This window comes from Vespa velutina, chromosome 4 (genome assembly GCF_912470025.1).
Source record: "Vespa velutina chromosome 4, iVesVel2.1, whole genome shotgun sequence".
Lineage (NCBI taxonomy): Eukaryota > Metazoa > Arthropoda > Insecta > Hymenoptera > Vespidae > Vespa > Vespa velutina.
The window spans coordinates 8,104,253-8,117,223 of record NC_062191.1 but is presented as its reverse complement, the minus strand read 5'-3'; the positions used below and the strand labels follow the sequence as shown (position 1 = coordinate 8,117,223).

At 28.0% G+C, this 12,971-nt stretch overlaps 1 protein-coding gene across 12 annotated transcripts; it reads left to right on the top strand.

The window, feature by feature from the left end:
- Window positions 1-9: 9 nt before the first annotated feature.
- Window positions 10-11,720, top strand: LOC124948531 (synaptic vesicle glycoprotein 2B-like). 12 transcript variants are annotated; one of them, XM_047492253.1, is made up of 14 exons: window positions 3,636-3,671; window positions 4,005-4,101; window positions 4,641-4,736; window positions 6,350-6,412; window positions 6,792-6,953; window positions 7,069-7,231; window positions 7,770-7,891; window positions 8,113-8,357; window positions 9,209-9,366; window positions 9,632-9,824; window positions 9,913-10,027; window positions 10,452-10,611; window positions 11,030-11,157; window positions 11,278-11,720. In XM_047492253.1, coding segments are annotated over exons 2-14 (1,677 nt in total). In that variant the 5' UTR covers window positions 3,636-3,671; window positions 4,005-4,100; the 3' UTR covers window positions 11,349-11,720. The 12 variants fall into 12 exon arrangements, with proteins under 12 accessions (XP_047348218.1, XP_047348216.1, XP_047348217.1 ...); XM_047492261.1 differs by lacking the exons at window positions 3,636-3,671; window positions 4,005-4,101 and adding an exon at window positions 3,502-3,587; XM_047492251.1 differs by lacking the exon at window positions 4,005-4,101 and having other exon boundaries at window positions 3,588-3,671.
- Window positions 11,721-12,971: the final 1,251 nt, after the last annotated feature.

The window sequence follows — 12,971 nt, the reverse complement described above, 5'->3', positions numbered from 1 at the left end:
AAAGAGTTTAGTTTGTTCTCCCGGCATGTGTACAAAAGTTACGCAAAATCTCCTAACATTTCTCCACAGGCGTCTGTCTACCTTTCGTGAGCAGATAGATAACTTCAGGAGAAATCATTTTTCGGGACATTCGCGAGTGCCACTTTGTTCTTTTTTTATTTTTTTTTTTGTTTTTTTATTGTTTTCTCTTCTCAAAGAAAAGGGAGAAAGAGAGAGAGAGGGAGAGAGAGAGAAAATTCTTGACACTTCACCCTCAAAAACGCTGATTTCTGTAAGGAAACGGGAATACACACATGAATGCTAAACGTAAGTTATGACAAATGTAAATATAAGGTCAATCAAAAAGTTTTGTCTGTTTAGTAAACAATTGGTCTTTCTTTAATATTTTATTTCTTTTCCTTCCTTTTTTTTTTTATAAATTATTTTTTAATATAAAAATGGACAGAACTTTTCGATAGTCTTAATATTTCAAAATATTTCAAAATATTCTTGTTTTTTTCTTCTTTTTCTTTTTTATATAGATTATTTACATTTTTTTTTTTTCAATTTCTCAATCGTTTCTTGATCGTCACTTCGTAAGGAAGGTATTTTGTTTTTTCAATGCCAAATGATGTTTAAAACTGCTTGTCATCATATTTTTGAAAACATCTTGTCACGGAATGAGATTGCGTGATCTTTTAATAAATACTGAACAATATAACGAGAGCCTTTGCTTTTCCGTATATACTTTTATGGGAACGAGTCGAGAGGAATTAATCAGATTACTTTGAATTATTTAGAAGGAAAAAGAAAAACAATTAATCAATGTGAGTACATATATACAGGATGTTTCAAAACTGTGAAGAGTATATAGGAATGCTAATTCAAATATTTTCTGTTAATCAATTGTCAAGTTTGTGTCTGTATGAGCAATGTAACTAATTTGTTTTGTTATTGCATTCAATACCTCTATCAAGTCTTCAGTATTACTGGCCACAAGTTGCCGAAAAAAAATATCACGATTTGTGTATTATTATTATACAGTTTTGAAAAATCCTGTATGTATGTATACGTATATATATATATGCTGTAAAGTCGCGAAGAAGCGTTAATAGAACTTTATTAAAACTATTAACGACTATATTCAATCTGGTTTCCCGATAATCTATTTAGTTGGAAGCGTTTACTCGACACGTCTTTCCTAATCAGGCTCCTGCTAAATAAAACAGCTTGTCGTAATTTGTAAATCAATTCTAGGTGCCTGAAAACAGCCTATTTCTGTCCAAGCATCCTCAGAATATGCCTAGATTCATTCGCAACGATATATGCGAAATCAAATTGAAAAATTATTTTAAAGATTAAATAAATGTAATTATCGCATACGTATTCAATTTACAGATGATAATAATAATCGATAGATTTAAAAGTGCATATTTATCAGCTTGTAACAACGTTCGACATTTACATCGCAAATTCTTTGCTTCATTATTTGTCGCTACTTTATTTGTGTAATTGTAAGTTATGTAATATCTCAAGGACGGAAAAATGTTTATTTGAATTTTTGATGTATCATATATCGGAACGATATATTAGAAATCCAATTCAAAAAATCTTTTGATAAATTTTTTTTCAAGATCATTGAGGAAGATCAATACTGTAAATAATTTCATTCTTTTTCATTTCAAAGAAAAATAATCATTCCGATGATATATTAAAAAATATTACAATTAATATAAGTGAAAAAAAGAAAGAAATATGAGGAAGACCTGAAAAAGATATAAAAAATATTAAAAGAAACCTCATACACAAATCCTATGCACAAGTATGCGCTTGTATGCATAATCATTTTCAGGTCACACGAAGTCGTTCTTTAGGTGGATGACTTAGGAATTATATTTGAATAATTACATTAGCATCTAGTTTCATTGACAACAAGTTAAGATAATTTTAGGTCTCCTTCAGAAATAAAATGTATTGAGTATGCATGATATTTGTATATATAATACATGTAAAAACATATAAGAAATATATACGTATACGTTTGATTATCATTAGAATTGTTAACCTTAGAATATTTAGATTAATTTTTTATTTTACTTTCCATTAAAACCTACGTAACATATCAATAATTATTCAAACGGATTGCCGCCTATCGATTTTTGAGTGAAACTGAAATGTAATATATGTAGAAATAATTAAATTAATAATTTCGGCGCAAATTTTTATAAAATTTCGAAATCATCCTTTATAATCTTTGATAGTTTATAATGATCTTATAATCACATATTCAATAGAATCATTTGAATAACATGTATTTATTCATTTTTTTTTCTCGATTCTTCGGGAAATTACGTGTGGGTGGAATAGCAGACAGAGAGAGAGAGAGAGAGAGTGAGAGAGAGAGAGAGAGAGAGAGATTGATTCTTCCCTCTTCGATTCCATATTATTTCACTAACCTGTTCTCAACCCCACCGTTCACCATCTTCAATACCAAGATTGCTTATTGTCAGTTGCTTTTGCTCGGGTATGCTTTTAATGTGAAATCAACAGTTTGACTGACATGTTCACAGAAAAGCGCTGATACATTTGGACGTTCAGTATCCTTCTGTCTTCCGTCTATCTGTCTTTCTCTTTCTCTTTCTCTTTCTCTCTCTTTCTTTCTCTTTTTTTTCCACATTTTTAATCTTCGTTCTTCTTTTTATGTTCTCTTACAAACCTCTCTTCATGAACAAGTTTTTTGTTGTTCATGAGAAATAAGAAAGAAAAAGAGAAGAAGATAATCGAAACGTTGAGAAAAACGTTGTGTTATCTCTCTCTGTTTTTTAATCTATCGTGACGATAGAACAACGTTTAAAAAAAACAAGCGGAAGAGGATCAGAGTGATATTCGTACAAAAGGATATATTTAATGACTTCGGTAGTACAGTCCAAAGGCAAGTGTTATTCATTTCATCTTTCTTTAGCACTTTATGTTGTATGTAACTATAACAGCACCATTAAAGTTTGATAAAACAATTAGATTTGAATGCGACCAAAGTTTATGCAGATGGACACACATATATATATATATATAAATTAGAATTATATATTTCTCATATATTAACATTTTAGTTACCGCAAATTGTCGGAGTATAGCAGTCCGATTTTTGGCAATATGTAGGCAAATGACGGCTATAGCCGTCTTGCACATGACGATTGATGCTCAATTTCATATGGCAGTCATAAATAATTGAAAAAAAAAAATGTGTTTCTGAGCACGATCGTCAAATTAAAAGTATGCGGCAACGTGTTAAATATTTTTATATTGGAAAAAAAATATATGTATAATTTATAATACACATGCTTGTTGTCTGTGTATAAACACGTTTATTTCTATTTCACAATTTCGTTTAATAGTACGGAAATAAGTGTACATAGAAAATATAAGTATTTTCAAATAGCTTCTTTCCGTTCTTAGAAACAAATTTCAATTGTTCTCACTATCTAATTTTCACTCGGCGCGTCATGGCACTTACATCGTAAAGCGAGTTTATTCAGTGATTCAAAAGTACGAAGTCAACGTGAAATCCTGTTTATCTCATCAGTTCGAATATTTTGAGAAGACGTCACGTATGTTTAGAATCACGAGTAAATTTATTTCATTACGGCTTCTAACTTCGAAACCAGAGGAACACCTTTCTATTTCACATTTTCGTAATTTCCAATTTTTCATCATATGTGAAATTTTAAACTTATTCTTAGAAAAATAAGAAATATAATAGACAGTGTTGTTATATATATATAAATATATATATATATATATATATATATATATATATATATATATAGTAATAATATAATTTCTTATACTGCTTCGTTTACTTTTTAACAAATTACTTCTGCATGTTAATTATTACTAATTATTATACGCAAAACGTTTAGAAATAGAGAAAATTTCCTTGAAAATTTTACAATGTGTTTTTAATTAATGATAAAAAAAGTGGAAATACAAAACATACGAAATATTTTCCTTTGTGATGTTTTTAGATGAATCTTAAAAGTGACTTTGTGAGTGTGTGTATGTGTCTGTGATTTTTTTTTAAGCTTTTTTATTATCGTAGAAAGAATTCTACGAACTGAAAAAGTAAATATCTTTGTTCATTACGATAATAATGATTTATTTTGAGAAGATGTATAAGGAATGTGTAAAAAATAATAATTAATCATTAGTTACATTTTATGAGAAATTAATTATGTTGTTCAATAATAATAATATAATAAATATTGCAGCTTTCGTGTATTTTCAAATATTTTCAATCGAATTTCATTACATTATTTGTAATAATTTAGAATTTTCTTAATCTTTCATTATTTGACGGACGAAAAAAAATTGGCACATATTTATATATATTTTCCAGATAAGAATATTTTAAAAAATTGTGTCTCATCAAAAATTACAAAATAGTACTAACAAATTACATACTTAAACTGACATTTCATTTATCATTCAAAGTGCTTGTCATTTTATTTAAATATAAGAATTTCACGAAACGTTAAACAAAAATAATTCATTTTCTCAATAGTATCGTGTTAAATTATTTAAAAAGTAGGCACAATTCAATGCTTCTTCTCTGTTAAATTTTATTTAAAGAAGATATAATAATACTTGATTCACTGAAATAGTGAGAACTACGATAGTTATTCGTAAAGAATTACAAAAAGAGCAGACTTCCTCGTGCCTCAGAAAATATCTGGAAAAGAAGACAATGATTGTTAACGGTGAGATGAGTTCATACGTATTGAAACTAACGGGATAGTAAATATTGATGTATTTACATTACGAATAAATTAATCGAACAAAAACAGGTTCTAGAGATCGTAAGTACGTTCTAGGACGATTCCCTTTCCTTTTCTATTACAGAATCACTTCAGTCAACCACGATTCTAGTCGAGTTTATCTTGCACGTTCTATATCTATCTATCAAAATCTGTTTTAAGAAATCACTTTTAACCATTCTTTTTAACTAAAAATTTAAAATCGCATATCGAGTGTACTGAAGAGTGAATGAAAGTGTAAGAGCGAGAGAGACCGAGAGAGAGCGAGAGAGAGAGAGAGAGAGAGAGAGAGAGAAAGAAAGAAAGAAGGGGATAAAAAGAGAAAAATAGATAGATAGAGATATAGAGAGAGAAAGAGAGAGAGAGAGAGAGAGAGAGAGAGAGAGAGAGAATTAATGAAAATCTGAAATGGTGTATGAAGAAAAATGAAAGAGAAATAGACGATTAAATTTGAAACAGTTACAAAGAAGTCTGAATAATTAATGTTTTTTCAATCAGTGACAAAATTTATTTGTTTACCGTTGAAAAAGGATTCGACGGAATTGAAACAGAAAAGAAAAAGAAAAATTAATTTTATCCGTGTTCATTGTGCTTGCTGGGAAAGACAATATCCGGAATATATATATTTCATGTAAAAAAAAAATACTGTAATTGGTGTGTCAAATTGTGCTATATACTATATTCGGTAGTGAAGTTAATTATATCTTGCGAATATAAGTATTGTGTGTATTTTTTTTTATTGATGAACGAATGGAATTTCATTCTGTATATAAGCACTTGATAGGTTAATGGAATTTTAAAAATCACAATTTGGTGAACTTTAATTTCTTTATCTCTCTCTCTCTTTCTCTTTTTTTTTTTTTATCCTTTTTCTGTTTTATTTTGCTGTATCGAATGGTTGATATTTTCGTGAAATTTCTTGAAATTTCGATAAGACGTTGAGCTTATGTAAGACATGAAATGTTGTGAATTCTACAGAAAATTTGTATCGTCTAAACGATTCATTAGTGAGTGAAAAATTTGTATTTCGGCCGTGCGAGAGGAAGACAATGGTTTTCAAACGGATTCTCCAAATGTTCTCGATATTTTATTACAAACGCATGCGTCGTAGTAGGTGTTTTGTCTTTTGTACAAACGATTCATATATTTATTTGTTAACGCTAGAAATCTATTTTTTTTTCTATCTTTGTCAATTTGACAAAGTACCTGAAAAAAAAAATTTCTTTTAATAAAATTATTATTAAATTTTGTAGTTAACACTTAACGAATAATACAGTTAACCTTTCTCTAATAATTACGATTATAAATAATTTTTAAAGTAGAAGTTAAATATCTGTCATTTTGACAGATTTAATACTTCTGTAGTGTTAATTACTTCTTTTTTTTTTTTTTATTACATTATTTCTTAATTGCAATTGCGAAGAGTCATTTTGAAGAAGAATACTTTTTACACGAATTTTTTGTTTCTTACTTATCAAGTATACATTTCTTTATCGTCCTTTATTTTTCCTTTTCCTTTACTACATTATGCCCGCTCATCTGTTTCTAACTTGAAGGTGAGGACGTGAAGTCTGCGGATTCTGGACCAGCAGATTTTGAACGTGCGATATGCTCATCAGGTAGGTATACAAACGTTGTACCTTCCAACTTATATATCTTTCTTCGTAGTTGTTATCTTCGACCTAAACGCTCTTTCTCTTGTATAAGATTCTCTTGAATCTTTCGGAGAAACATGTAATCATATACACTTACACGTAATCATAAAAGAAAAACGTATAACTAACAAGAGACTGTACGAAAGTATAGTAATCAACCATTATTCCAACCGTGTCTTTATTTCTATCTTTTTTTTTCTTTTTGTTTTTCTTTCTTTTTTTTTTTTTCTTTTTTTTACACATTTTTCTTCTCTTCTATTTTCTTCGATCTATCATTCGCGAATAATCGAAGGATCGCACGTAACATTTGATAACATATTCTCATTATTTATCGAATTCTTAGGTTATGGAAAGTTCAATTATTTATTACTGCTGGCTGTACTGCCGGCCAGTTGTGCCAGCATATTTTCATCTTCGTCGACAGCCTATGTTCTACCGTCAGCCGAATGTGATCTTGAACTCACCATGTTTGACAAGGGCCTGCTCAATTCCATGTCCTTTGCAGGTGGTACACAAACGAACGTAGTTCGTTTTTTAATTAGAAAAACTCAATTTTATGTTCGAAGGATGACAAATAATAAATATATTTATATTTTTTTGATCAGTATCATTGTTTCTAGGTATGATCAGTACTAACTTTCTGTGGGGATTCATGGCCGACACATTTGGACGCAAAAGGATAATGTTTTACGGATATATGCTCACCGGTTTTATCACATTGGCTACGTGTTTCTCGCACACATCTTGGCTATTAATACTTATCAAATTTTTCGAAGGATCGATGTAAGTCGACAATAGACCGCAGACAAATCTACGGATCCGTCTGTATTTTCTTTTCTTTTTAATTTTGTTAATCAATAAAATTTCATGCACGTAATGACGAATTGAACCTTCAATTGAATTCTATCATCAATCATTTTCCACGAATTGTTTGACAATTGTTTAAGATGAAATGTGATTTATCTTTTACCAAGATAACGAACGTTTTCGTTATTGGCAAAAAGTTCGAGTTGGTGAGTTGACGAGGCAGCTATATTTAATCATCACTTTTCAATTTTTTAGTTAGCGCTTGTTTAACTCACCAGTACGTTGAACTTTACTCGACTCGGTTAATGATACGGGTATAGAAGATAATATTTTTTGGAAACCGTAAAACGTTTCATTTTTTGTTCATAATAACGAAATTGTGAGAACTTTCGAATAAGTAAGTTCTTATAGAATTTCAATTATCAATACAGATAAACATTTTTATCTGTTCAAGACCCTTGAAATGTTTCCAATTATTTATTCGATTTTTAATCCTATCGTCCGTTATTTGCAGTATATCTGGTCCTTATGCAGCGTTGATGTCTTATCTGGCGGAAGTACACGATGAGAATCATCGTTCACGTACTTACATGTGGTTGGGTGTTTTTTTCTCACTTGGAAACATTTCCTTGCCGTGTAAGTAATCGAAATTTAAAATAAAAAAAAAAAGAAAAAAAAAAATAAATAAAAAGAAAAAGAAAAAAGAGAGAGAAAAATTGTAATCTCTAAAGATTAATATATGCATATGTATATGTTATTCAATATTTTTAGTTTTTTTTTCATTCATAACATTCTAATTACTCTTATTTAATTAAAAAACGATAATAATAGTTATTTGATTATTTCTTTTTTTGCAGGTATAGCATGGCTAATTATACCACAAAAATGGAATTGGAGTCTTTTAAATGGCTTAATTGAAATCAAATCTTGGAGAGTCTTTTTGGCAATTTGCTCTTTTCCAGCTTTTTTGGCATGTATAGCAATCTTTTTCTTTCCTGAAAGTCCACGATTTCTTCTATTGAAAGGTCGTCGTGAAGAAGCTCTCGCAATCTTTCAGAAAATATATTCAGTCAACACTGGAAAGCCAGCAGATACTTATCTGGTATGTTATCAAGATTTAATTATGAGAAATATTTCGAATTTTACTATTACGTAAAGAACATCTATCGTATTAAAATAATTTGAAATTATTTGTGAATTAATTATAAGTCAATTATAAGCTATTTTATTTTTTATTTTATTAAAGTTTTTATCACATTTCATTATCTTCGGTATGTTATCTATTTTAGTCTCAAGTAAATATACGTAAAAAGATTTTTTAAATAATTAAAATTACCAAATTTTATAGCCATTCAAATATATTAATAATACTTATGTAATATGGTAATGCACATTCCTATTTTATATCTTTAAAACAGTACAGTCGATCGAAATATTATCGATATTATTTTATTTTCTAGAGGAAATTCTAAAAAAATTGCAGTATATTCCTTGAAATTATCATTCTATTCAATTACTTATCACGTTTAAAGAATACTCATACATTATGACGTGTATGCTGAAATAGGAAAGTTAAAAACAATGTACTGTAATTTTTGCATACACTTCGATTTCATCCGATTTTTTCTTTCATATTTTATATAATAAGTATAACTTCTGTAATTTTTACAATTTTTAATAATCTTTGCCTGTAGTTCATTTTAAAATAAAATATTACGATATTTGACTTTATATTAAAGACAGAAAGATTATTTTAAAAAGTAATATATTTTGTATGGAATGATAGGTATGTTATTTTCCTTAAAACGCGTTACATCGTTTAAAAAACGTATATATAAGTTAAAATTATCAGTAATCATATGAGATTATTATCTTTCGCTCATATGAGATTATTATCATTTCATCATGTATCTTTCGCTTAATTCTTTATTCAAATTCTTGGTTATTCGATAGATAAAGGACTTAGAGGACGAATACTCCATAAAATTACCGGGTGATAAATGGAAGGAGAAAATACTATCATCTTGGGAACAAATCAAGCCATTATTTTTACCTCCAAACGTGTTTAATCTCGTAGTTATATCTTTGATTCAACTTGGAGCAACGATAGGGTAAATAAAAAGATAATTTTTCTTCGAAATAAAAATTATTTTAAATGTAAATTCATTTAACCTTAACTCGATTTCTTAATCTCTTTGAAAATTTTTTCGACGAATGATTTTTCTTTTATAATCAGATCAGCTAAAAGAATTTAAATCAAAATTGAAATAATTAATAATTAATTAATAAATGTAATCAATAACTATATTGAAAATAATACTTCAATATAATAAAAATAATTAATAAGTAATTAATCAATTAATTATTTTAACGCAGATCGAATTCTTTGAGATTATGGATGCCACAATTATTTTCTCTGATAGAAAGTTACAAAGTCAATCACGTACTAAAAGATCAAATGGGTTCTCAACCATCCTTCTGTTACATGTTGAACAGTCCAGAAAAGAGTAATGATAATGTTACAATAATTGTGAACTCAACTGTCGAGGCCGTCGTCGCGTGTGTTTCGGTATTTTTTACATAAATGATTGAATAATTAATTAAATGGATAAGATGGATCGAGTGATCGCTTAATCTTTTCTTTTTTATTTCCTTAGACAGAACTAAATTCGACAGTCTTCGTTAATTCTATAGTCATCGCTCTTACTGGTGTCATTGGCTACACTTTGGCTGGCACGTTGATAACTGTCGTTGGGAAGAAAAAATTAATGGGTATTTAAATAGAAAAAAATATTATGTTAATTCACATAGTAACTCTTCTCTTGATAATGCTGATTAATTAATACGATTCAAAAATATTATTGGTTCTTTAATTAAGTATATTTTGATATAATTTTGTACGCTTCTCGAATGACATACGACGTACGTTAAGAGTTACGTATATAATTTTTTTTGAATTATTCATTATTTATGAAATGATTAATTTGATTTCTTTAATTGAGGTTATCTCTGACGTTCGTTCGTTGGAATTCATGATTCGTGCAATAAACTCTCTCCTCTTGGTGATGCTAATTTGTAACGTTTTCAGGAGATAAATGTTTTTCTCTTTGAATTCTTAATTTATCGAAGAAAAATGACTCGAAAGTTCCAGAATAACAAAGTGGAATTAAGCGGTAAAATAATTCTTTCGTTTTAGCAATATGTTTCCTCGTGGCAGCGTCTTGTTGCGGATCTCTTTATTGGGCGGATGATACAAATGGAATATTGGGATTATCATCTGTATTTGTAGCAATGTCGAGTATCGGCGGTGCCACAGTAGTTAATATCATCGTCGACAATTTTCCAACTTGTCTTAGGTAAATATACGAGTTAAGAATGTCAAATGATTTTATTTATTGTTTTAAGATTATTATTAATCAATTATATCTATTTTTCAAATGTTTGTAATATTAAATATCACGCTTAAATAAGTGCAAGACTCTTTGCTTCATCGATAATGTTGTTAATGAATGTTTTTTTAAAATACTTATTCGATCAATTATCAGGATTTAATTGTGAAAAATAAGTTTAATACGTTTGCAAGGTGATAATGAAATCTCTCATGATAGATAAATCATCTTAACACGATTATAATAAAAAAAACTTTCTCGTATGAAGTGTTGCCTATCGTCAGGAGTTTAGAAAAAAATTATTTCTTTTACTCATTACTGTTCGCATATATTTTTTATTCATATAATGAAAAAATTACAATTATTATAATACTTGTCTTTTCAGAACTATGGCAGTTAGTACAGCCATGACGATGGGAAGATGTGGTGCAGTGATTGGCAATCTTTTGTTCCCAGTTCTATTTGGACTGTCTTGTTTAGGACCGTTCGTTATGATTGGTTCGGCTTGTTTGTGTGAGTATAAAAATGATCTCATTTACGAAAAATTGAATTCTTGAAAAAAAAAAAAGAGAGAAAAGAAAAACAATTAGTTTAAATACATTCAAAAATATATATCCGAAAATTTATTTTCAGTCGCTGCTGCATTGGTCATCCTATTACCTCGAAAACCTTTGACAAACAAAAAACCAAAGGAAATCGTTTAAAATTTACAGGAGTAATTTTCAATCTCGTATTATTTAATCGATCGATTGCACAATCTACAATCGATAAATATATTTATGTAAATATATATTAAGCATAAAATCAACTTTTTTTTTCGCAGACAAGGTCGACATTATCGATCACTTGTCTTTACTTTCATTATGTAAATACGTACACTCATCTTAATCAGCCGCTAAGTAAACTCTTTATTCAGTCGTACCTATTCTTAGATGAATGTATTCTTGTGTAGAAGATTATAATATATGTATTAGTGTACATGTATATATAGGTATATAAAAATATTATAAGTATATACTAATATGTAATAAGTATAATAATAATATTATACGTATTAAAAATGTATACAAAACATGTATACATATATAGGTGAACATTTAAGCATTTAAGAATAGTTTTTTTTTTTTTTTTTTTTTTTGAATGGAATCTCAAATTGCGTCGTTAATATAATTATTTATAAAGAATGTAATCTTTATTATATCGATGGTCGCGTGACAAATATGAATTTTTCTTAAACATTATAATAGAAAGTATCGATGGTGTAAGATATAATGTATCTCTATAATCTAGAACAAAAAAAGGAAGAAAGAAAATAATGCAAATGAAAAAAACGATGAGCATAAAAGAAAATAGGAAAATATATTTTATTATTGTTCGAATATTATCCAATAATCCATGTAATAATGCGAATCAATCATTGTATACGAATCGATCAATCCCGTTGACAATTTTTTTTCCCTATAGATCACGATGAATCGAGAGTTATAGAAGGTGGAATTGATAAAAGGTTTATTTTCAAACAGTAATTAAAAAAGATTATTATATAGAGAATTACAATATTCATGAAATGTTTTATAACGTATGTTTTCTTTTATAAAAAGAATTTTCGCGCTCTTAGTTTTTTTTTTTTTTTTTTTTTTTTTTTTTTTAATTACGAATATTATGCAAATTTTTGATATTAATATATTTATATGCTTTCAATAATTTTTTGTTGCAAACAATATTTCTAAGAAATTTTATATGAAATATAGATTATTTATTAAAAGGTAGATCCATTCGACAATTAATATTTTATAAGTACATACAGGGCCATATATAACTAAGTGTATTACTAAATTTTACTAAGTATTACCTTAGCACTTAAATATTACTTAACCTTGGAATTTTTTGTAAATTTTCTTTTAAACGCTTCCTTTTCAAGATATCGGAAGATTTCTTCATTTATCATACCTTCGTTCACAATAATTTCAAACATTAATATTTTACATTAATATTTTTTTCTTTTTCAAAAAAATTTCCGTAGTGAACGATAAATAAATTACTTTTTTACTGGTTGAACTGATTTATTACCTGCTTTTTTATTTACCATTGTTAAGTGTATGAATTGTCGTTTTTACTGGACGAATGGGTTACTTCTTATACGTTTGTGTAAAAATAGAAATAGAAAAAAAAATAAAATGAATAAATATTACTAATACGATCAGGGAAATCGAAAAGAGAAATTTACTAAAGAAATTTACTAAATTTAACTAACAAAATTAGTTAAGTAAACAGGTCTTTGTTATTTTGATATCATTTATTATTCGACGTATACATTGCATCTTTTT